Source organism: Anguilla anguilla, chromosome 15 (assembly GCF_013347855.1).
Source record: "Anguilla anguilla isolate fAngAng1 chromosome 15, fAngAng1.pri, whole genome shotgun sequence".
NCBI classification, from domain to species: Eukaryota; Metazoa; Chordata; class Actinopteri; order Anguilliformes; family Anguillidae; genus Anguilla; species Anguilla anguilla.
The window spans coordinates 31,294,579-31,320,926 of NC_049215.1; the positions used below are offsets into that span (position 1 = coordinate 31,294,579).

The 26,348-nt window shown below is 45.2% G+C and overlaps 2 protein-coding genes across 6 annotated transcripts in view; one reads left to right on the forward strand and one right to left on the reverse strand.

Moving 5' to 3' along the window:
* The window catches only part of st6gal2a (ST6 beta-galactosamide alpha-2,6-sialyltranferase 2a), a 45,838-nt gene extending 33,333 nt beyond the window's left edge, over positions 1-12,505 (forward strand). For 4 of the 5 annotated variants that reach the window (XM_035392709.1, XM_035392710.1, XM_035392711.1 and 1 more), the window contains exon 7: positions 3,720-6,329. In XM_035392709.1, coding sequence (XP_035248600.1) covers positions 3,720-3,967 — 248 coding nt within the window. In that variant the 3' untranslated portion in view covers positions 3,968-6,329. Of the gene's footprint in view, positions 1-3,719; positions 6,330-12,317 lie in introns of those variants that run through there. The other variant, XR_004762485.1, reaches the window with a different exon arrangement.
* Positions 451-21,426, reverse strand: tmtops2b (teleost multiple tissue opsin 2b). The gene is made up of 4 exons (XM_035392713.1): positions 20,633-21,426; positions 12,052-12,374; positions 10,327-10,560; positions 451-1,669 (listed from the first exon to the last, which is right to left on the reverse strand). Exons 1-4 carry the CDS (start codon positions 20,988-20,990, stop codon positions 1,460-1,462), a joined length of 1,125 nt encoding a protein of 374 aa, XP_035248604.1. The 5' UTR covers positions 20,991-21,426; the 3' UTR covers positions 451-1,459.
* Between the last annotated feature and the right edge of the window lie 4,922 nt (positions 21,427-26,348).

The window sequence follows — 26,348 nt, forward strand, 5'->3', positions numbered from 1 at the left end:
TCGCGCTGGGAGTGTAGCCGCACGGTTCATGGTGCGGGCAGGCGGGGGGGGGGGGTGGGGGGGTGGGGGGCGGGGGGTCACGCATGCATGACGCGCATGGAAGCACGGTAACGTCACACGCGTGTGCTGCCGCTCTGTGGGGGCCCCAACTGCCAGACATGGGCGCGTCGCCACCCAGAGACGCAGAAAAAGCTAAATGGCGCGTTCAAAAATAATAAAATAAAAAAGAACAATGGGGGGAAAAAAAATAAGGCAAGCAGACTATTTTGGGTGAAACTGACTCCACCTGTTTATTATGGGACTGTAGACATAACAATGGGGAAGTAGGACCCCATACAGAGAACCAGCAAATATACAGTCAAAGGCTTTCCCTACATTCACTCACTTGTGCACCGCAAGGCCTTATAACCTACATTGCAAAAGTCGTAAAATAAGGCTGAACTATTCTTCAGGGAAAAAGAGATTTTTTGTCTCATTACGAGACTAAATCACTTTTTAAGACGGACTTGTTTTGCAACGCATGCAGCCTTTTTTGCATCTGGTTTTGATTTGAGACACTTTGACCTTTGACCTTTACGTTTCGACATTATAACAGCAGCATTTTTTTTCCATAAAAAATAATATTTTGTTATCAAAACAGTCCTCATCAAGTGTGGGCGACCCCGGGTCCTCTGTACAGTGGAACACGAATCTTAGTGCGGAGGAACGTTCTAGTCGTTCGGTTTCTGTGGTGCGAAGGTCACCTTGCCCTCGAGCAAACGGGAGCAGTCCAGGCTTGTGGGAACGGCCCCCTTCTCTCACGGTCAGGCGAATTAATGTCTTCGGAGATGTGTGACGTGTTTGCAGACGGGCCGTACAGACCGACGGCAGCTTGGACGCGGGTACGCTCTCCTCCAGTCGGCGTCCTTTAACGTCACCCCGTCAGTCATTCGCCGGAGATTCCAGAAGAGTCTAGAACCCGGAATGTCCTTCCGAACAGAAGAGTGCCAGAAACCGCTGTGAGAGTTCACGGGGGGGAGTATCGGCACGTTTGCGATGATGATTGGCATTATGACATTTTGCGAGCGTGTGACGGGCAAACAGACACATGCACTGATGCATGCGCATGCATGGATGCGCATCCGCACGTGTTTCAGGCTGGTTGAGAGAGTCGAACCCAGAGTGTATTGCACTTCATTATGAACCCGTTCCTCACCACATCAATTGACAGCACAAGGTTTACAAGGTTCGGTCAAACACAACCGGACGACAAATCGAGCACAAGATGAAAATATTTTTAAAACGGAATGCCATGAGAGAAAAAGAGTCTTTTCGGCATTTCCATGAGATTTCCTCTGATGTTTGTTTGTGCTTAGGAAACGGCAGGAAAGGTCTGGTGGCCATTTTCAAAGCGGTTTCAGCCGCAACAGACTGCAACACCGTATCCTTCAAAGCGGTTGCGTGTGTGGTTAATGGCGTTTCAGGAGAGGACTTTGTGGTGTTTGGACTCTGTTACCAGGTTACTGCCGTGGTCGTGGTTAACCCCTATGGAGATCTGGCCAGTGCAGGACACCGTGTTGTTGTGGAGACGACGGGTGAGGTGCATGACCGTCTTGGACGGCATGGAGGAGTTTTCGTTCACCACCAGCAGCCCCTTGCAGTGGAACAGGATAAGAAAACACCTGTAGAACTGGAAACACACACACACAAGCACACACACACACACACATTATAAGTCTGGAATCTCAAGCTCCAATATTTCTATAAATTCACTGACACTGAATCTCCATGTTCCATTTTATTATTGCATATCGCAATGAATTCTAGGCCACAATTGTGCGATTAAGTATTAAGTAACGATTAAGAAACGTTGTTCCACGTCCTCTTAACTGGAACTTCATAAGAAATACCATGATTCACTGGAGGAATAAGTTGAATGGTCAGTATCGAAAACCAACATCCTGGATTTCTGAATGAAAAAACGGACGAAACCCAAATATTTCCTTTGGAGTTTAGATTTTAGACTCCATTAAACAGGCTTGGGTGCCTGCTGCCTTGCGTTTCAACAGGAAACAACAGTTTCGATTTTTCACAGACTATCTATTATTTATCATATTATGGTTTTATTAAAACGTCCTGCACCCTGAAAAGAACAAGGAGGTAAGTCCCAAAGGGAGGATGTGCCTGTGACTAACTGCTTAAAAAGACTGGAAGGCTAGCTTCTGCCCCAGGCTCTCTGTCCCTTCAGTTACAGCACTGGGCCTGTGGCCCCCCTGGCCTTTATGCGATTTATTCATTTAATTATCTGTTAGAGTACATTTTTCACAAGCAGGACACAGTAATAAAAGATTCTCAGGTCACCGTGCAAATGAAGTCCAAGTGGCTGGATGCCCTGTGAGTCCGGTCAGCACCGGGAGCTTGTGTGGTTAGAGCCCAGTCTGTCACCTGGAGCTTGTGTGGTTAGGACCCCGTTTGTCACCGAGAGCTTGTGTGGTTAGAGCCCGGTGTGTCACTGAGAGGTTGTGTGGTTAGAACCCGGTCTGGCACCAGGAGCTTGTGTGGTTAGAGCCCGGTCGGTCACTGAGAGCTTGTATGGTTAGAACCCCATCTGTCACCAGGACCTTATGTGGTTAGAACCCCATCTGTCATCAGGACCTTATGTGGTTAGAACTGGGTCTGTCACCGGGAGCTTGTGTGGTTAGAGCCCAGTCTGTCACTGGGAGCTTGTGTGGTTAAGTCCCATCTCTATTGCGTTGCAGATGGACACTGGCGTTGTGTTCAGAGTCAGATGAGAGGGGTGTGATGGAGGAGCGTTCCTCACATCTGTTCCCCCCCCTCGGCGGTGGGTGGGGCCTAATCTCCCATCAGCTCATCCTCGTGGGAGAGCGCTAAGAGGGGCTTTAGGACCGGCGCTTACTTCCTGCTGTACCGTCTGTTTCTCTAAGTCCTGCTGGACGTTTGCTTGCTCTGGCAGTGACCCACATGGGCTTAGTGCCTTTTGGTGTCAGTGTCAGAGAAATCCAGCCGCTAAGCGCTAGCCGCAGGGATCTGAGAATTAACCTCGTTTTTTTCCCATGACGACACCATGAAAGGCAAACATTTCGTGAATGTTTGAATTTGTGAATTCCCTCTGTGGCTACTGCAGAATATTCCTTTCCTTTACGCATCCGCTGCAGAGCTGTTCTGTGATATTTTGCTTTACGGAACTGGAAATGGGACATGTCCGTAAGTTAACATATCGGTGGTGGTTTCAGACGATCAAGGATGACACAGGGTGGTGGACGCATGTTTGATTTCCCCATTTTCCCAAATTGTTCTTTGTTTGGTAAAGAGAGCTGAACTGTGATGCCTGGTCATGTAGACCGCTCTCTGGCACAGAGAAGCTAAACTGTGATTCCTGCGCATGTAGACCTCTCTCTGGCACAGAGAAGCTAAACTGTGATTCCTGGTCATGTAGACCTCTCTCTGGCACAGAGAAGCTAAACTGTGATTCCTGGTCATGTAGACCTCTCTCTGGCACAGAGAAGCTAAACTGTGATTCCTGGTCATGTAGACCTCTCTCTGGCACAGAGAAGCTAAACTGTGATTCCTGGTCATGTAGACCTCTCTCTGGCACAGAGAAGCTAAACTGTGATTCCTGGTCATGTAGACCCCTCTCTGGCACAGAGAGCTGAACTGTGTGTGAATCCTGCTCATGTAGACATCTCTCTGAACTGTGACCTGTGTGTGACTCTTCGCAGGAATCCTCCTGATGATGACCCTGTGCAAGGAGGTGCACGTGTACGAGTACATCCCCTCGCTGCGGCAGACGGACCTGTGCCACTACCACGAGCAGTACTACGACGCGGCCTGCACGCTGGGGGCCTACCACCCGCTGCTGTACGAGAAGATGCTGATCCAGCGCATGAACACGGGCTCCGATCAGGACCTCAAGAGGAAGGGCAAGGTCACGCTCCCTGGGTTCAGCACCATCAACTGCGACCCCTGACCCCCCTGACCCCTGACCCCTCCCTCCGCATCAGGGGGGTCCCCTCGCCAAAACCGAGTCCGGAAAATCGACGCAATAACCCGTGACGGACGGGTCAATCTCCACGGGTGATCCGCCATGGCCTGGGGTCACATGATTTGTCCAGGCCCGGTCGATCGCAGAATAGCGATAGCGATCGTAAGTTCGCCCGTGAGATTGAGCCTGGCCAGCCGGGAACAAGCCACCCTTTTTATAAAATAAAAAAAATAATCACATTAAAACGAGGGGGGAAAAAAATCAACTGGTCCCCCAGTACAGGGAAAGGGAATTGAGGTGCATTTGCTGAGCCCGAATTAAAAGTAATAGCTGAAAAACGGAGCTTCGTACTGGCCAACATAGCAATAGAGAAAACCCTCTTGGGGCAGTAACTCGGATATGTGGATGTGCTTTACTGTGGCAAGCTCTGTTCCCTTGTGGATGGAAGGATCTGTGTTATTTAATATTTTATATTCACTGCAAGTCTGCCGGGGAGGTTGGAAGTGCATTGGAAGTGCGTTGTGGTTTCCTGCTGAATGTCACAAAGACTTCCGCAGCAGTACAAGCCCGGACAACGGGCAACGATTTGACTCGTATTAAACCATCAGACGCTGTAGGCGTCGGATGGCTGGATGTAAATGTTTGAATACGGTGAATTTCATGTTTTGTCAACAGAAGGATGCTACTGTAAGGTCTTTTTTTTTTTTTTTTTTTTAAAGCTGATGTTAATGTACATATGTAATCTTACACCTGTCAGTTTCAAATACTTTATCTTCGTCTCATAGCACCTCCCTGCCAACATATCACTGTATCAGTCACGATATAGTTTCTTCCACACTGCTCTTTCAGGCCCAACACAGACCTGCAGCAGTGCTGCTTCTCCTCGCAATATGGCAGTCATTTTTGTTGTGTTGGTGTAAAGCGTAGAGCCCAAAGGTCTGGTGCGCGCGCTGCCAGATTTCAGTCCCGGTTTTTGCCACGCCATGTCGCGACAGGGGCCATGTCATGATTAGAAGGCGGCGCCCGCTGCTTCCACAGCTCCGAGCCTCGCGATTGGCCTCGCGCTGCACTGGCTGCCGTCCGCGTGTGCGTGTGCCGGGCGTGTGCGTAGCGTGTGCCTGGCGTGTGCGTAGCGTGTGCCTGGCGTGTGCGTAGCATGTGCCTGGCGTGTGCCTGCCGTGAGCGAGGCGGAATTTAAGGGGCTGTTAGTCCCCTGGGGCAGCCAGCTGACCAGGCTGCTGAATGTCCCGTACTGTATTATTTCTGCAAAAAGCTCCCTGCGTCTTTCCCCAGAGAGAACGTCCCACGGTGTGCAGCGTTCCGTCTTCAAAGCACGTGTTAGCTTTACATCATGAATGATTTCAAAATGTCAGGCGCGCGTGTCTGATGCTCTGCTGGGTCCAGGCGATGATGTGTGCACTTGAAGACTACAGCACAAGGTGCACAAAGTCTTTGAGAGCCCCCCGTATGTCTTGTCGGACGCAGAGAGGGAACTTCCGGGTCGGTGTCGCAGAAGTAAGTTACATGCTTCGTGGTTTGGAACGCTGTGCATAGCTGGTCGCCAGAGTTGCGCTGGGATCCGTAAAGTTTGCGTCCTGTTGAGGTGAGTGTGAGGTGAGGTAGCCCTTCACGAATTTCAGAAGCAGATTCCTAAAATTCGGCATGGCACTCGGCAGTAACGGAGAGGGTGTGGCATTTATGTACATATTATTAACACACGCCTCGATACAGTGCAATGAAGCCAAAAGTTCCTGACCTGTGCGAGTGTGAGGAGATGTTATGGTGGTGATTTGTAGATTTTTTTCAATTTTTATTTCTTCCAATATTCCAACTTGTTCTTTTCCACTTCCTATAAGTGTGTGCTGCTTGCCTTGAATTATGGTGGGGGGGGGTCAAGGCTTTGGAGGCCCAGGGTAAACGGGTACAGCTGTCCCCATTGTCCCCATGACTTGCTGATTTGATCCAATCGAACGGTTTTGCTTTGGGCAGTGAAGGGCTCTGATTGGTTCAGGAGTTGAGTTCATGAAGCATCACACCCCTGTGTATTTTGTTTTTACATGCCAAGATTCTGTTGAGAGGAGTGCACCTTTATAAATGCTGTTGCTTTAAATCTTAGGTCAAAGGTGATGTTTGTTTATTTTTTTTGGGGGGGGGGGGGGGGGTTTGTTGGTTTTTCTTTCCACGTCCTGACCATGTTTCATTTCATTTTTTTCTTTTTTTTATATATCTGGCACCAAGATGCCTTTTCACGTGGCCATAGTGTGCACTACGCCCTGCAATGGAAAGTACATGGCGTCGTGGAAGGTGCTTCAACTGTAAAGTGACTTTTTGGCTGTTTAAAAAAAAATAAATAAAAAACCTGCTGAACTGTGGCAAGAGGTCACCACGCCTCCACTCCCAGGAGAGGGGCTGCTTAAATAGACCTGTTGTGTTGGAACTGCTGGAACTCCTCTGAAGAATCCCCTAAATCCTGCGTGGGACACATTTTTAAGGAGTTACCCACATGCTCCGACATCCTGCCCCATCGCGGATCTTTATTCTCTATGGTCCTGGAGCATTTCAATGTGTTGGAATCTTCTTCTGTCTAGCCCTTATGATGTCATTTGTGGTGGTGTTCCGTTTATGATGATGTAACAATGAAGGAGGAACCCACAGAGAGTGAGGCTGTTCCGGGATGCGGGTTATGGTTATAGTGAGGCTCTGGGGTCAGTGCTGTCTGGTCTTATTCAAGATGAGATGATTGAGTGTTATATTTATGTGGTAATGAATCTCAAAGCTGAGAGATGCAGTCATCAAGGGAATGTTACCTTTTCTCAAACGGAGATACCTTCACAAACATGTTAAGTGTTGAATGTCTGCTTTTATACACATATAGGCAGACACACACACACACGTGTACACTGTATGTGTGTGTGTGTGTGTGTGTGTGTGAGAGAGAGAGAGAGAGAGAGGGAGAGGTATTAATTTAAAAAGAACTCACTTATTTGAGAGCATGCCTTTGGGGGACAGATTCAATGTGAATTTTTGTCAAGATGTGGTCAACATAAATTTGGTGGTTCAAGTAATTACTCTTTGTAACATGTGCGTATATGTCAGTGGTCTCCAACCCTGGTCCTGGAGAGCTACAGGGTCTGCTGGTTTTTGTTTTCACCTTAAAATCAGCACCCAACTGAGACCCAAGACACCAGGTGAGTTGAGTTAACTGTGTAATCAACTGCTCCAATTGATTCATGAGGTGCAGAGTCACTATGAAAACCAGCAGACCCTGTAGCTCTCCAGGACCAGGGTTGGAGACCACTGGTATATGTATAGGTGGGGCCCGGAGAAATAATTGTGCGCAAGTACACAATACGAGCTAAGTATGAGGGTGGCATCCGTGCAAAACAGTGAAATGCCTGTTAAGGTTAAGTGTAGAGGAATTAATATATGTACGTACGAAGGCGGGCGGGAAAACGATATTCTCATGGTACACTGCACACATCTGGATTTCATCTATTTTGGACACCTTGCTACTTATCTTCAGACCACAGGATCAGATTTCAGCCTACCGGCGCACGAGGAACGAGTCTGATTTATCCTGCTCTGGTCTTCTGGCGGCTCAGGGGGTAGAGATCACAATCGAGCAGCCCCTGAAGACGGGGAGTACAGCGAGTCTGAGCCCACAGGCACGGGGGGGGCGGGGCAGCCGCGAGACGTCATCGGGGGAAGAGGAGGCGGGGCTTAAACGATGCTGTGTCAGAGGCGTCGGTCGGCGCGGATGCCCCTATTGAGAGAGCGCGTCGCCCAAAATGCACACAGGGCATGCGGCGAACACGGTAAAAATCCCTGTTAGAAACGGGACGGCGGGAAGCTGAAGGTCTGAGGGGCAGGACGCTCAGGACCCTCCCATACTGAGCCCTGCTGAAGCAGAGGACGAAGCTGGTGTTCTGCTGGGGAGATCCATTCGGAACACAGCAGGTTCACTCGGTGGGGGGGGGGGGTTGTGGAGGTGGAAATGGGCGTCGTTACTGTACACCCGAGGAAACCGTTGGAAACCGTCATTAATGGTCTGGAGAAATTGCTTCGTCTCATGGTGAGAGTCTGATTGAGCTCGTCCAAGTGGTTTGAGTCTTCGGGGCGGAATTCGTAAAACCTTCGACCGACTCGTGCTGCCGGTAAATGCATTTCGAACGTCGTCACGTGCTCAAGTGGAACCGTGCGCCATTAATTTAAAAACATCCATCAAAGTAATTCAATAGCTCACTGGATATTACAGCCCGCATCTAATTGAAATAGAAAAGAACATTGTTTTGCAGCCTGGATGTGGATACTTTACGAACAGGGAATTACCAATGGATTCATTCTCAAATGCAACGGAAAAGATTTATATTTCTCAGTTTAACGGAAGCCAAATCGCTGCTTGTCTGTTACAAATTCTGATATCTGATGCTATGTTGTGTATCTTGCGGGTAGTTTTCACACACAGTTAATCCATGAGAAAAGAGGACGTAAGCCAGCTGACGCAAAATTCAGAGCATTGAAGAACTGAAATGAGCATAAAATGTATTATTATTTCCAATTATTTCTTTGGGCCCTGCATGTACAGCACGCACAACTACAAAAAAGGAAGTGTTAAGAGAATATAGTCATGTAATCCTATGTTCAATCAAAATTGTCTTTAAATTTGTCTTTAAAGAAAGCACAAGCATTATACCTTTTTTTTAGTTGAATGAAGCAACTGTCTGTGAAGAAATTAATTGTTAGTCAAAGTTAAAGGAGAGCACTGGTCATTTAAATTTTTTCAGTAGAAACAACATATCCTGTGAAAATACCAAAAACCAAAAATGTTTCTGTCCAGCTTTCAGTACTTTTAGACCTTTTCCTATCCCATTTAGCATTCAACCAGGAAAGCCATTAATTTCAGTTTTGCGCTGAAGTCATCAAATACAGCTGAGAGAGGCATAATTTTCATTTTAAGAAAATCTTTCAGTAAAAAGTACACGGGGCCAGGTTCTTTGCAATGGTAAATTCTGCTGATCAAAGCTACAGTATGGCTCTTAATTGTTCACAGGCTAAACTCGTTGAGAGTTGGACAGAAACATTATCGGTTTTGGTCTTTTCATCGGATGGGTTGATGATACTGGGAAAAAAAATGGAAATGACAGTTATCCTTTAAGGACAAGTGTTTATTGAATCCCAGTACAGCACAAATTGATGGGCTTTCTCCTCGTGCACATAGGCTGTAAGTAAGAGCAGGGCTTCCCGTTTGCCCTGTCTGTCAGTATTGATGCCATGTGTTTATTTTCTACCATTTATGTGACTTTAAAAAAAAAAACTAAAAAAAAAAAAAACTTTCCAGCCACTGTGTAAATAAAGTGTCAGTTAATGAATTAGTTGGCATTATGTCAGGTAATTGGAACACAATGCAACGATTTGTTTGGAAGCATTTAAATACAATATAATGCCTTTTGCTATTATGGTAGAATTCTGATACTGTGCCAAATAAATATCTTTGGAAGTAGTACTGTAGTCATTTAGTACTGGTCACTGGAGACCAATTATTCTGGAAATGTTATAAAAACACAGTCTGCCAGACAGATGTCTTCTTACTGAAAAACTAGTTGATACACTTTTGCTTGATGCATAGAATAATGCATCATTTAGTGAGGTTCATTACTTGATTTAATTTTTTTTTTTTTTTTTTTGGGTATTCATATGTAATATGAAATGACTGCACTGCAGAGACAGCTTTTGAAATGTTATATTCAGTCAGTTTTACTATTTCTCAGCACATGTTTGTACAGCCTTAACTACAGGTAGGCATAAAAATGAGTAAATGTAATATCGTTAGTAAGTGAATCAAATTTCAACTGCCTCCGGGCATTTAAAATATTTTGATTTGTTTTTACCGTTTGATCCTTTTTTGAGGAGATTAAAATGAGTTTGTACTGATCATTACCGTTTGTATACAATTTACAGGTTTTCGTTGTTTAATTATTGTTTTCTACTCTGTAAATAAAAATACTGTACATGACACGTGTGTTCGTACATCGTTTACAAAAGCAGATTCACCCTTGAGGGAAATTGTGTCATTCTGTCATCCTGTCTGCCATCTACATTTGAAAACTTAACGGACCCAGATGGTTGTACATCTAGGGTTAACAGTGCTGCTGCTACATCATAAGGCTCTTACAAACTTACAGTAGTGAATGCAGAATCTTAACTGTCTCTGGAAAACCGCATCTGCTCAGTGACGACAATAATAAAATGAATAGAAAGTAAACCGGTCCTGAGCATGACCGCTTGGACACAGAACCTGCAGGGACTGGACTTCATTTCCCATGATGCACCAGCGCGAAGCTCACCTGCTTGTTCATGAGGATGTAGATGAGGGGGTTGATGACGGTGCTGCTCTTGGCCAGGAGGGAGGGCACCACGCTGGCGATGGGTGAGATGATGCCCGGCCGCCCGAAGGTCGCCATCAGCGCCACGACTCCGTAGGGCACCCAGCACAGCAGGAAGCAGACCACGGTGGCGATCACCATGGACAGGATGTGGTACTCTCGCCTCCGTGCGGCCGTCCTCCGGATCTTCCCCACCTGAGGCGCGCGCACAGAGCCGTATCAGAGAGGCTCATTTCGTTAGCGTAGCTTACAACTCTCCTCTCATATCTGCTGTGGCTGACTTTGTGATAAATTAAGTATTTTACTCAAGATGAATCTGTTGCCATCTTATTAAAAAAAAAAAAAGTAGGGTCAAGTGTTCAGGGTCTCCTCAGGTTTAATAAACTGCCAGGCCTGAAAAATAATTAATCTGTCAAAATGTGTAGTTGCAAACTGTGCAAGCAGTTATGGCTAATAGCATTTGTCCATTGTCTGCCTGTGTCCCGCGCTTACTGTGCCATGTTTCTGGCATAGCGCCGCCCTACAGGAACCCGGTGATATTTTCGCTTCACCTTTCAGAGGTTGTGTGTCAATTACACATTTACAACTCTATCCCTTTTTGCAAAGCAGCCGACAATTCCACATTTTTATTTATTACTTTTTATTTTTTTTATTTATTATTTTTTAAACAAAGCATCTGGCCGAACGTTGTGTTTAGGAATTTACAGAATCAAAACACTGCACATATGGCCATTTTAATGAGCCATCGGAGATGTTTATTTCTTTCAATATGTGCACATATGTTCCGTGCACATATTACGGCGTGCAGATGTTCCGGAAAACACTATTGTATACAGTTCTGACCTGGCGCACCCCGAGATTTTTTGACCCATTTTTAAACTGGTGAGCCACTGAGGAGCCCTGCAGCTCTGGCTGTTTTTGGGGTTCAGGGAGCCCCACTCTTCCTCTGCCACTCGCAGGCCTCGCCCCCTGGGGGACGGCGTGAAAACCGCCAGCGTTGGGTTTGTGCGTTACCGTGGTGACGTGTGCGAGCACGACGGGTGTGGAGAGGAGATAACAGCCAGAGGAAATGAAACGACATTGTGCCAGGAGGCCTTCTCCCCTCCACCCCACCAGTTAGCCCCACTTTCAGGCGGCCTCAAATATGTGCTTTGCGTTTTTAGAAATGGCGTTCCCCAAGCCTGGTCCTTTACGGTTTCACTTTGTGGATTATCTGCATGTCTGCATGTGTGCTTCTGTTCAATCAACAGGCAAAGCACCACAAAACCGATTTTCATTAAACAAGGAACCCACACAACCCCCCCAAAACCAGAATGGGGAGTTGCTCTTTAGGCACTATTCTATTGCATGGATGGACCCCACGGTCTAGTATCTGCTAAAGCACTGTTCTAGTACATGGATCGTCATTCCAAATTAGGAAGTAAATAAAATAATTTTTTTAAAACAAATGTGTAATAAATAATCATAATCTTAATTAGGGAAAAGCCATTTCCGAAAAGATAATTCACCTTTGATTGCTGTTTAGGCATTAAGACATCCTGTTGATGAAAATGAAGAAACAGTCTGACTGATGGCCTCACTTTTCAAACCATCCACACAAGCAGCTGGGAAAAGGGCCTATTTGGCGATGATGGCGGGAGGGGGCGGGACGAGGGGGCAGGGCAAGGGAGAGGGGGCGGGGCCTACCTGTTTGACGGTGTACAGCAGCCGGCCGTAGCAGTACACCATGGCCGTGACAGGCAGGACGAGGCAGAAGATGAACAGGCAGATGATGTAGGAGTGGGACCTCGCCGTTCGCTCGGTCCACGTCACCGAGCAGCTCGTCCCCGCCCCCTCCAGACCGTAACTACTCCAGCCCAGCAGGGGGGGCACTGTCCAGAGCAGCGAGTACAGCCACGACCCGCCCACCGCCAGGAGGGGCTTGCGGTAGTCGGGGGCCCGCTTGTACACGGTCAGCGTGCTGTAGCGATCGTAGGAGAGCACGGCCAGCGAGATCAACGACACGATTCCTGAGGGGGAAGAGAGGTGGGCATGATTGGGCAGGAACACTGAGAATGACCAATAGGAGCTGTGCGTAAACAGTCTTCACGCTGCAACGATGGTAGAATTTTGATACTTGATACTCCTGCTTCAGTGGGGGGAAAAACACTCCTACCATAAAAGAATATTGCAGCAAAAAGCTTCTGAAAGATATTTTTTTGATCTTCTTGAGAAGAGAAATACATTGTAATACACTTCCTTAGAACATCACCATTTTGGAAGTAAAATGAAACCATAAGGTACAAAACAAGACTATTTTTATATCTATTTAACTAAGTGTATCTTCACAGGGCCCTCCTACCTAAAGCATATATAACACTGAATATGTCACTGCATTAAGGAACGGTTAAAGCAAATGTGTTTTGTGACGTGACACATGCCTTAACTTTTTATATTAATATAAATATATTAACTCCTTTTTATATTAATATTAACGTATTCATTCCTTTTTATATTAATAGGCCATTCTCACTGTTAACTGGCATAATGCACTGCAGCTGTTTATTAATGCTTTATAAAGTAGTTATGCAATGTTTATTAATGTATTGCATATACCTTACGAAGTCACACAAGTGTCAGTGCAACACAGTAATATTTACAGGTATTAGGCATCACTGTGTGAGTGGAAACAGTGTAAAACATACTTATTTTCAGATGTATAACCTTATGATCAAAAAATGTCAAAACAGTTCTCTGTGCTACAGGCTTTTTTATGAATGAAAACTAAACCTGTGACACCAACAAACACAGAAAAGACAGAGAAGCAGAATTACACTTAGGGGGAACCATTGAATACATGCCTCGGTTTTTTACTGTTTGTCATTTCATTTTGCAACGCAAGATTCAGCTGATGAGGCATTTTGTGTTTAAAAATGCATTAAGATGTCAGACATGTCCTTCCTGGAGGCCAATTTCTAGTATTTTAAGAGCAGCGTCAGGGGATACATTAATTACCCTTGTAAAACAGAAATAGAAAACGCATTGTGTGCTAACATGGACAATATAATCCCAAATCCTTCAAACTGCTTAAAGGGGTACAAAAAAAAAAGAAACAGTTTGAAAAAAGAACTTTTAATAAAATTGCTCTGAAGCTGTTTCATACATTTCAAATGTACTCTGTAACCTCTCTTGGCTGTTTGTGCTCATTTTAAAACGCAAGCAGTAATTCATTGGTTGCCCTTCCATTTTGATTTCAGAAGTGAACTTCAATGTGGGCTTCTTGTGTATGCCTGTTTTAAAAAGTCCAAATACGATGCACATGTAGAACACTGTCCTTTTGTAAATGTGCACATATAAGTGTACTTAGTTTTTTTAAATTATTATTATTATTATTTGCTGTGTTATATGAATGATGGTCCACTGACAATAGGTGGGAGTTTTTTGGGAGGTTGCTGGGTATGCTTGGTTGGTTTCTCTCTAGATTTTAACAGCGTTCGACAGGGACACCCTCGGGTACTTCCCATGCCCTTCTCCTCCACACAGGGCACGTCTGAGCTGTCTGGGTCCATTACAGCCTGGTAGCGTAGGAGCTCGCTGATGGAGCTGCAGGCACATGGGTGGGGGGAGGGAGCAGTGGACTGATGCGTACTGTACCGTCATACCAGCGACTTTCCCTCCTGTTTCTGTGGCTCTTCACAGTTCATTTATGTCATCAGAATCGCAAAGCTGGAGCTACCTCGGGACAGATCCGTGGGATGCTCTATTGGTGTTGAACGTACACCAGCCAGGCGATAATCATGAAGCGTATCACGAGTGTCACATGACAGTCACGTGACAGTCACGCCAAGCGTGGGACAACAATGTGGGAGACTCAACTGGCATTGCAGATATTATTAATGCAGCTTCTGTAAAAGGAAGACTGCATTTAAGATGAGGTTCGCGACCTTACCACTGTGGCTGACGTTGAGGACAAGTGGCACTTAGCGTTCAAGGAAAGGGCACATTGGGACCTGCGTGGGAGACCGCACTTGTTTGTAGAGTCGAAACCATTTTTTAAAAATATGCAGGTCGAACTCACGCGTAAAATAATGCTACTGCGTGCATGCTGTGCAAGTCGCCCGTTGAGACCAAGTTGTCTTGACAAACCTGATTTTGTGAATTCAGGAATTAAACTGTGTGCCGTTTCCCTTTGAGTTTAGTGTTAAGCCTTAAATCATAAGCATTATGCATCATCGATACTTCATGTGGTCATTTTGGTAATTAAAAAATGTAAACCTCAATTACGACAGTGTTTCTAAGGGAAAATGTGATGCAGTCAATTCATTGGTTCAGCTTACAGCATCTAAATGTAAAATATTAATATGAACGGTTTCTTTATACACTGACAGCAGATAAGAATAACCACTGCATGGCTAGTCATAAGGAATGACTAATTAAATTCCTCATTTACACCAGCTTATGCATAACTAACCACATTTAATTTCCCCAAGCACATATCTCCGCAGAAAGAGTGTGTATTTGTGTGTATGCGATGCATTAATTTAATTATTAATTAGGCATATATATGCTCATGTCACAGACAGCAGTTATACTGAAACACACATCAAAAGCGCACTGTTCATGTTATATATAAGTTACAAATTACCACATTGCCACCAGAGCAATGCGTCACACGACCCTTCAGAGTCTTTCTGGAACATTCCTCTGTCGTGTTTTCATAACACACACATGCAGATGTATTTAATGAACTGTACTGGAAAGAGCCGATGTAATGCTATTTTTATTCAAAGAGGGGGGGCTGGAGCCTATCCCAGCATGCATTGGGCAAGAGGCAGGAATACACCCTGGACAGGGCACACACACCATTCTTTTAAATGGAATGGTAAATGGACTGCATTTATATAGCGCATTTATCCAAAGAGCTTTACAATTGATGCCTCTCATTCGCCAGAGCAGTTAGGGGTTAAGTGTCTTGCTCAAGGACACTTCGACACGCCCAGGGCGGGGTTTGAACCGGCAACCCTCCGACTGCCAGCCAATCGGTCTTACCTCCTGAGCTATGTCGCCCCTTTTACCATTCAATCACACACTAATAGCAATGGGCAGAGTCTCCAATTGGCCTACCAGCATGTCTTTGGACCGTGGGAGGAAACTGGATTACCCATAGCAATCTCACATGGACACGGAGAATACATGAAAACTCCACACAGAAAGTCCCAGGCCGGGATCCAAACCCAGGACCACCTGGGTGACATGTCGCCCTGTATGACTTTGGCTAAATTATTTTCCCATGACAGATGACTTAAGTCAAAACTAGCCAACTTTAATTTCTCATTTCCTCTATGGCACCTGCGCACATCATTACATCATATCCTGTTTCTCTTGGGCCCCTGTGCGGGGAACTTCATCCCGCCCCAGATCAATTCAATCCGTGACGTCGGTGGCCGGCCGACTCACTGTGGAACAACGAGGACGGGCACGACGGGGCGCGCCGGGGAATCATCAGGAAGAGAACGAGAGGCGCGTCGGCATTTGGGTCTCAGCGTTTCTGTTGCTCCACGGGGTGCTGGCTCAGCCAATCGGACACTTCGTTTATCCGTGCCGCGACCCCCCCCGCCCCCCCCATGCGCGCAAAGCCCCATCCGGCCAATGAGAGCCCAGCAGGAGGGACGCAGCGGAGAGGGGGAACTGGAGTTCAGTGCTGCTACGACCGCGATCCCGTCGGACCAGTCAGGCTCCACGCCGAATACATAAGCAGAGCTGTGATTGGCTGAAAATTCCCCACAGGCTGTGGGAGGAAGCCAGACTTTAAACATTTTTTTATTTTTTTTATTTTATTGAAGCGTAATAGATACCAAAGCATAATCAATTAATCATAACATATGGCTAGAGGGCTTAATATACATTCAAAAAAGAATATTGAATAAAATGCACAGATTTACTGTCCTGATAGTTTCCTCTTTTCTGATGAAAAAAAAAAATTATTTTTATATGTATTGTCTGGCTTCAGATTCAAAGAGAGGAAAGAGCAGTCTCGTAGTCATTAAAGGTGAATTAAATATTAAAAGCTCTCCATCCCAGTCAGGGCCTGTGACTAAGAGGACATACTCGGCTCACAAAGAACCACCCCGAGGAATGTGAATGGTCTTCACCCAGATATTGGCATTAGTTCTGTGTCTATGTCTGTCAAACAGTTTGGGGGGGGGGGGACTCTGGCTTGTGAGCCTGGTGGGGTTGCGGGGGAGGGGGGGATGTTAAAAAGTTATTGTTCTCAAACTCCTTATCTCCCCACCAGAAGAGCAGAGAGAAGCAGCAAGTGGCAATATCTATACAACATTTAGGCACTCCACACACCGTCGTATCTAAAGTTATTGACACAATTTACACTATATTATACACAATCAATTTACACACCTGGATATAACATAACTCTTTGAGCTAGCCTATGCTTTCTGTGTGAACTGGACTTAATGTGTTCAAGTCTATGAAGAACTGTTATAAAATGAGGCTTATTGGACCTAGGGGCGACATAGCTCAGGAGGTAAGACCGATTGTCTGGTAGTCGGAGGGTTGCCGGTTCAAAAAACCCCGCCCTGGGCGTGTCGAAGTGTCCTTGAGCAAGACACCTAACCCCTAACTCCTAACTGCTCTGGCGAATGAGAGGCATCAATTGTAAAGCGCTTTGGATAAAAGCGCTATATAAATGCAGTCCATTTACCATTTACCATGTTTTGTACCTTCAGGTTGCATTTATTGTACGTCTCTTTGGATAAAAGCGTATGCCAAATTAATGTAATGTAATGTAATGTGATTTACTGAAGGCAGTTCAGATTAAGTGCCTTGTTCAAGGGTAAAATTGCAGCACCCCAACTGAGGATATGATTCCCAACCCCAGAGTTATAAGATCAGTTGCGCTAACTGCTATGCTACACTTTTAGCTCAATACGGATGCTTTCTAGTGATTCAGTCACGATTGCGCACATACCTCCTCTTTGTTAAGCTTTTCTGTGTAGTTATAACCCTCTCACAACACGACCTGTTTGGCTCTATGCATCAGAGCAGTTCCAATTTTGCACCCACCGTCTTTTCTGCTTCAACACGGTCGGCCCTTTCAGCGCAAGTGATTGTTTCTTGCGGGAAAACGAAGTACATATATAAATAATTATCCATTCGAACGCAGCGGGCCTTCTCAATAATGAACACAACATACCTCCAAGCGTAATTCAACATAATAGGGTCTGATGCACTTGCTTCTATCGTTCGGTCGGACCTCAGCAGGGCTTCGTATAAAATGTGTACTGAAAGGCGTATCAGAAGTACAAAGCGGAGCAGAGTGATGAAAGCAGCAGATGCGTGGCTGCCACGCGCCATTTATAAATCTCCGGCTGATTGAGGCGCAGTGGGGGGTGGGGGGATTACTTTATGACGAAGATATGAGGTGCACGGTCTTTATGAGAATGTTTCATCTGCACGCGCTTTTATGGTTCTAACCGTTAAAGTGCTGAACCCTCGTTGCTAATATGGGGCTTCACTTCTACTATGAACAACAGCGGAAAATATAGTTTTGAACTATGGAACTAAAGTACGATAGAAAAGTGTGTGTTTCGCCTACTGAAACCAATAAAATTTCCCTTCTTGCTGCACTGACGGTATTTGATGTTTCTTCCTCTGCCTTATTATTATTATAATTTCATTATTATTATTGCTGTTGTCACTACTCACAAGTACATGCACTGTTTAATAGTAATGCTTAGCACAGACATGAGATGGCGCTCTCTTTTGGGGAGTTCGGGAGTTATCTCGCAATGGAGTTTCGGTCGATATAATTACCATCGAGCGATCAGGCGAAAAAACGCAAACAAACCGGGGAATTGCGTCATGTGCATCCACCGAACAGAGACTCAGTAATTTCATGTAAACTCGGCGGCGTGTAAACGTTTCGGTGACCGGAACAAAGCAGATGGGCGCCGCTCAGAGACGGAAGGACGGTGACCTGTGAAAAGTTCATGCGAAGATTGGCTGCAAGAGGAATCAAACGTCAGACTTCATTGCACATTTGCGGGAGCATAGTCCACCATTCTGTGCAGAATTTAAGGTAATTTTGGCTTGCAGTTAACTAATAGGTGGCTGGGTTACTATCGTTAGCTCAACTGTCTGGCTGGCTTCTTTCCCCACGTGGTCATAAACCAATGTCAGACGGAACCGCGCGCGCGTGGTTCAGGTTTTTTGGAATAAAGTGCTTAAAGTTAGCATTGGTTTCTTCATAAAACGGACTTAATTCATTAGTTGCCGTAAGTTAGGTGGATTGCTTAATTAATGAACGGTGTGTGTGTGTCTGAATCATCGCCCCATTTGGAGCGAGCTGTGTGATCAGCTGTGTTTGAACTCATACTCTTTGTGCGCTGAACCATTATCATGGTACCATTGTTATTGTCATGTCACCACCATGGCGTGCTCTTATGACGCTATACGCTGTACTCCTCCCATGACTCCTCCTACCTTCACGGGTCTGTTGTGTAATGGAGAAGCGCAACAGGTGACACGGCACGGGTAGGATACGAATGCTTGCCGTCCTGTAACGTGCCATGCTGGTCAATGGAGAAGCGCCATAATAATCACAATCACACCCTCTTATATTCATGACATACATGCACTTTGTGTGAAAGTAATATACAATGAAGTCACCCATAATGTTTTTGGTCAGCCATTTTTTTTCTAGATTTGCCACTGTACTGTAATGTGTTCTTATCCTGTGCTTTGTCTGTTTTTATAAAAATCTGTTCTATTTTTGTGACTGCGCTGGTGACAAAGTGAATTTCCCCTCTCAAAATTAATAAAGTATGTCATCATCATCATTATCATCGGAATACACAATTTTAGATTTGTAATAAAACAATTCACGCGTGGTTAAAGTGCACACTCTCAGTTTTTATTTAAGGGTATTTTTATACCTTGTGGTTTCACCATGTAGAAATTACAGTATTTTTTATAAGTAGCCATATGACAGTGACTCCCCCCTCAGAATTCATACACACACACACAGATGTGCACACAAACAGATGCACACACACGCACGTGCACACACAGACAAACACAGATGCGCATGCACACACACATACACAGATGCGCCCGCACACACACACGCCAGCTCCTGCCCCCCACGACCCTCTCACCTCTCTGACAGTCTCACGTGCTGCCTCACCTTCTCCACCATCTGAAAACAAGGGCTCCGCTCAGCTCTGTTACCCCACGTGTGAAACACAGCCTTACAAATCCTCCACCAGCTGCACGGTGAGGGACTGAGAATGCTCCACCCCCCCCCCCCCCCCCCCCCCCCCCACACACACACACACACACACACTTGCACTAGTACATCACAGTGGGAGCAGATCCCTGTCTTCCACCAGATTAGCCCCCCCACACCTACTATCCCTCTCGCCCCTCCAACCCCACCCTCACCCTGCCACCATCACTCTCCATGTGCTACAAAGTCTAGACTGAAGACCATTGTTCCGAGACGGCAGCACTCACTGGTTTCTGTTTCAGCCTGACGCCTCGCCAGCAGACTACAGCTGTGAACGCTTTTGCGCTCGAGGGCGCAGAGCAGCCATGCCGGTAATGGTCAGGTCGCATTCAGAACGTATAGTAGAGCTCGGGCGCTGCGCGATTAGCGTCCAATGGAAAGCCATCTCAACCACAGCTCGCTTTTGATGAGCCATGCAAAATTGAGGTGCCACGTGAAATTGCTGCGTCAGTACAGATTAGTAGCGTGAAAATGTGATCTAAGTGGATTCTGGAATTGTCTCGTGAACTTCTTGTTTAGCCCTAGTTTGAGTGTGAAGGATCTCCAATTACTTGAGCTGAATGTTTCTCATCTTAGCCTTCCACTTGGAGATCTCAGTGATATTGTTGAGTTTTATCCCGCAATTTGACATGTTTCATAACGCGAGCGGAAAATAAGGCTCATTCTGCCTGACTTGGGGGCACTGCTTAATGGTCTCTTAGAAGACTAGGCTGTTTCACCGCCCGTTGCAGAAAAGCGGGCAAATTCCTTGTACTAAGCCCTACGCGGATATTGTTTTGACTGCGTCACTTGACTTTTTTGTAGTTTTTTGTGGTTTAATCGGTAGATTTTCTGGGATTTTGCATTGAAAAACGAGACTAGTTTCCAATGTCTGGACAGGAACTTCCAATCTCTAGACACGCATGCCTAATTGTATCTAAATAGCAAGCCCGCGTGCCGGTGGTTCACGTATAAACACAATTTCGTAAACACAAAGCCACTCACCGAAGCATGAATTGATGAAGCCGTACCACATGCAACCGTGCGCCCCGGCCAACCACTGTCCCCGAACGCTGGAGGCGAAGCTGAGGGTCGTGCCGAAAAGGCACACCAGCATGTCACTCACGCTGATGTTGAGGAGAAGCATGTTCACCGGGGTCCGCAAAGTCTTGAACTTGCAGAACAGGATCAGAACGATCAGGTTGTTGAGGAAACCAAAAATCATGATACATCCCAAAAACACGGATACCACGTTGTGCCCTGTCCTCGAGAGCGTGTCGTTCCTTCCCTGATCCTGCAAAGCGAAGGGGTCCTGTCCGCTTGCGTTGGAGCTATAGTTTTGATTTGTCTCCTCCGAAAACATCGTTCGCTGTATTCCAAAAAGTTAGAATCTCTTTACTTTATAGGCACGCGTTTGTTCGGGGGAAAACACTGAATTCTGCGCCTATGTTGAACCTTCTCCACACCCAGAACGATACGTGGACGATAGCCTATAGTGAGCACGCAAAGTAGACATAGTCGAAAAGAATTTGCGTCTTTCCACTGCAAACCAGAGTTTTACACATGATGAGGTATAAAACCAGTTCGTTATTGGATACAAGATTCCAAACAAGACATTGGACAACAAACTGTCATACGCATGCAAAACGCGAGCACAGGATCTGGAATGAGTTATTTGTTTTGGACTAAGTTTTCATTGTTTTGTAAAATAAACAACGCAACTGCTACTGTTGCCAGCGTGGTCCGATCCACTGAGTCCTTGTTGCGCGAGTACACTTACAAGCATGTGGTTCTGCTAAATGACATCCATCGGAGTATGCGTTATTATTTCTGTTTTCCCTCATTACAGCGACTTTTAGCGCGTTTTTGTTTTTTGTCAGTAGCCTACAAGCACCTTGTCAGTTCAACTTTTCTGTATTCCAAATTTCATGGTACTGACGTGAAATGTAAAACTTTTGAATGACCAAAAACATTGGGGCGTGCGTGCGTACCGCCCGTAATTATTTGTGGCATGATGATGATAAAAATATTCTTATTGATAATAATAATGTTGAAATCAAAATAGAGAATCTAAGCCTACAAGTAAAAAAAGGTAGCTAATACTTGCGTAAATGTGAATATCAAAGCGATTCGCGAGGCCCTCTCTTGGGCACATCTGAACGAAATCCATTGCCCGTTTCTATTCTCTCAGTAACAGAAGCGGCTTGCTCTCAGTGCACCCGCGCCTGTGCTTTTCAGCCTCAGTGAAGCGATAGAAAGCGGCGCCGTATATAAGGTGACTGGAACGTAAGACGCTGACGTCACGAAACCCTGAGACAGGTTACATACTGCGTTTGGCGGAGTCTTCCTGCGAAACTCCACGTTGAATTGAACTGCCCGCGCTTTTGCTGGGTTCAGTCAGTATATCATACAGAAATGTAATTACTCCAAGGAACGTGTTAATGAGCGAGGGTAGGTTAATATGGAGAAGTCCCATATGAGTGATCAAAGCGCGCCTTAACATTATACCCAGTCCTCCCTCGCGCTAGGGTCTCGCTCCAATGAACAACAATATTGGAACATATTGACTCTATGTTATATCGATCGCAACCTGTATGCGGTTGAGGCGAATAATTAATTAATTACGTTATTACAAAGTGGTTAGTCCTATACTTTGACAGCAGAACGACGCTGCATGTTGTGTCTGAGTAGTTGTGATAAAAACGAGTTTGGGGTGGCGTTTCCAAGCTTGTCCGTTTGTGAATCCTACTGTATTCCTGATTCAAATGAACTGACAAAAGGAGACTGACTGCCCAGAAGCTAATGTGCAGGTTTGTTGAAGAGCAATCCGTTGTTCTTTGAGCAATTTTTCATATAGTTCTTAATATGTCCTCATTAAATATTAAGATTAAACATTCGCATTATATCCATGCACCGACAAATATTTGACATTTAAGATAGGATTACTGTACCTAAGAGCTTGTTGGTGGAAAACGATTCACAGCTGTTGAGAGCTGAAAGAGAAGTTTGCTGCCCCATAATACACTTTGTCTGCATGGTTCTGTAGCTCTAAAATATAACTAATGATAGACTTGATTTGTAATGATGCATTTTAAAATCTAGGATTAAATATTGAGACTGAAGTGACTACAGTTTCTGAGTTTAATTACCCAGGCAAGAGTAACCGCTGTGTGGTTGGGCGACAAAATAGGCATTTTCTACAGGTACACAACCAGAGCTGAGTCTGTTGTTTCTATGGGTGAACCCAGAAAAGTTATGGTAGTGTGGACCAACACCTGCGTTATGGAACAAGCGCGAATCCGCAATAGCTGCGACCGCACATGCGCATGCATCCAGGTGTGCGTGCATCCACGCACACACCCTCACACAAAAACACGTAACCTCTTCTTTGGCTCGTGACCAACCTTTCCGCGAAATCTTGTGCGAATCTGTGAATCCATTCGGGAGTTATGCGCCTTTTTTGTGATAGGCCACGCCCATCACCACGCCCCCTCTTGGTCAATCGGCCTGAAAGTTACTCAGCTGTACCTTTCGGTCATGGCCAACACTTTTGTGGACCAACCGACCAATCAACCGACCGACCGACCGACCGCAGGCCTCCTCTGACCTCAGATGTCTGACTCGGTGCATTAAGAGGACCATGAGATTCTGAGAGTGAGAGTGCTGGGCCACACTCAGTCTGCCCCTGATCACGACCTCATCTGTTCCATCATGAGCTCAAAGGCTCAGCTTATCCTAGATTCTGAAGAATACAGGCCCGGATCATTCCTTCGTTTTCCCAGACCATTCCCTGCACTAGTTTCCATAGGTTAAGCAGCACTGTTCGCTGATATGGATGGCAGTGTAGTATAACGGGTAGGGAGCTCTTCTTGCAACCTAAAAGGTCACAGGTTCGAATCCTGGGTAGGACACTGCCGTTGTACCCCTGAGCAAGGTGCGTGACCTGCATTGCTTCAGTTTGTATCCAGCTGTATAAATGGATGCAATGTAAATGCTGTATGTAAGTCGCTCTAAGTGACGGAGTGTGGCACAGTGGGTAAGGAACTGCGCTTGTAACCGAAAGGTTGCAGGTTCGATTCCCGGGTAAGGACACTGCCGTTGTACCCTTGAGCAAGGTACTTAACCTGCATTGCTTCAGTATATATCCAGCTGTATAAATGGATACAATGTAAAGTGCTATGTAAAAAAAGTTGTGTAAGTCACTCTGGATAAGAGCGTCTGCTAAATGCCTGTAATGTAATGTAATGTAATGCTCTGGATTAGAGCGTCTGCTAAATGCCCGTAATGTAATGTAATGTAATGATATGCACCAGTATTCACTGATACGCACCACTGTTCACTGATAAGTACCAGTGTTCTCCTTCCCAGACATCCAGCCCATCCTTGGCTATTAGCCTCACAGTTGGAGGTGCCCGGTAAATTCAGACGTTGGTTAAAGGGACATCTGAAGTGGCAAATGCACGTATTACATTACATTACAGGCATTTAGCAGGCTACATAGCATTTACACTGCATCCATTTATACAGCTGGTTAAGTGCATTGCTTAGGTTACAAGACCACCTCCTTACCCAATATACATTACATTACATTACATTATAGGCATTTAGCAGACGCTCTTATCCAGAGCGACGTACAACAAGTGCATAGGTTTCATGATGTAGAGGCGCAAAAGAAACACTAGAGTGAATATACTACACGGCCACTGCTATATATATATATATATAGGGAAGTGTCCTGTGCAGTAGGTTAGTGTGTGGCAATCAAGCTGAGGATTACTCAAGGAAAGCATGTTATGTGTACATGATTTACTTTACAAGGACGTGCAGGCAGGTTTTCATTAATATATACATTCAAGTCTTCAGATTAAAGGGAAAGATTTATATTTCCCATCTCTGGGTTTCAGATGCAATCAGCTGCAGTGACGGAATTAGGTATTTCTTCTGATGTACTTGCATAAAAAATACATGCAGTGGTATGGGAAACATTTACATGATATTTCAATCCATGTCATCACTGTTTTAGATCAATTGAAGATATGTAGTTTTATGAAGGGATAATGTGAGTAACATAAACGATGAATATTCTTAAATAAAATATAAGCATGTTTGCCTGTGTCTCCCAAAGGTAATCCATATGCTTTCCTTCCTGCTGTTCCTTTTAATGTCTCTGGAATTAGCAGTCTACTACGTGGAAAACGGTGTTCAGTGTGAAGATAAAGGCCTCTTCACTGTACATTTGTGTGAAATGTTTTAATGTGATATGGGACAATATTTCGTTTTAACACATTCAGTGTACCTTACACACTGCTGATGGTATACATCTGTGACTGATTACATGTGTGACTGATTAAAGCTAGTTTTACACTCGCTGGTAAGTACAGTTAATCTTTAAAGCAGGTGTGAGGAGCTAGAGACACCATTTTATAATGAAGTACATTACATTGCAGGCATTTAGCAGACGCTCTTATCCAGAGCGACGTACACAACTTTTTACACAGCATTTACGTTGTATCCAGTTATGCAGGTGGACATATACTGCAACAATGCAGGTTAAGTACCTTGCTCAAGGGTACAATGGCAGTGTCCTACTGGGGAATTGAACCTGTGACCTTTTGGGTATAAGACCAGCTCCTTACCAAATTATACTGCACTGCCGCCCCTGTAGTAGAGACTAGGTCTGTTCTCGGAAAATCATGAAAGTTCCCTGTTGTGTTTTTATTTATTTATTTATTTAACTAAATGCCTCTATGTAAGACTCCATATCTCAGATGGTTTTAACTTATTCTGTATGGCGAAGTAGTGGCCAGCTTTGTCACATTCAGTAAGTCTCATTATGTGTGGCACATTGCTGTTTAATAATGCACACAGATTGCAGGTCATTCTCCTGCCTCAGACTAACTGTGAATGCAGGCATAGGTGAGCATTCGATTATTTCCAGCAATGATCAGAATTCATCTTGGGGTGGTTATTGTAGGATTAAAATAAGCCTGTTTATTTTTAACCAATAACAGACTCAGCCGTGACTTTATAACACATGACAATAATCAAGGGGGCCAAAGACGATCAATGGTGGCTTTTATGGCAGAAACACTCTGGTACTCTTAGTAAATGTGTGCTTTAAACAGGAACATAGGTAAGCACCGAACATACAGTGCCCTCCATAATATTTGGGGAAAAGGGCTTTTTAAAAAAAAAAATGATTTAGTTAAACCGACTGCTTTCATTTACATAACATGTCATTACATAACAACAGTATATCGCAAATGTTATGGTGCCCCGAAATGGGTGGAGTGTGTTTCAAAAGTGCGGTAATGTCGACATGGTGGAACCAAAATGTGTTAAAATATTCTTTAATAAAGTCAGAAGTGGGAAGGGACAGGCACTTCATTATGCCTGGGTTGGCCAGAGATGTTCTTTGTGAGCATGACTCAGAGGAGGGTCAGTCCGGTGGTCAGGAAGCCAGAGGCCACAAATGTCCCATGTAGTTTCATTATTGCATGCATGCACACACATACACACACACACACACACACACACACACACACACACACACACACACACACACACACACCTACACACACACACACACACACACACACATACACACACACCTACACACACACCACACACACACACCTACCTACACACACACACACACACCTACACACACACCACACACATATACACACACACGCACACACACACACATACACACACACAT

Excerpts from the sequence above, each read along its gene's own strand:
- tmtops2b (XM_035392713.1), bottom strand. The coding sequence starts at position 20,990 with ATGTTTTCGGAGGAGACAAATCAAAACTATAGCTCCAACGCAAGCGGA. Across the intron at positions 10,561-12,051 it reads TGCTGTACACCGTCAAACAG|GTGGGGAAGATCCGGAGGAC; the intron begins GTAGGCCCCGCC and ends CGCGCGCCTCAG. Across the intron at positions 1,670-10,326 it reads ACATCCTCATGAACAAGCAG|TTCTACAGGTGTTTTCTTAT; the intron begins GTGAGCTTCGCG and ends GTGTGTTTCCAG.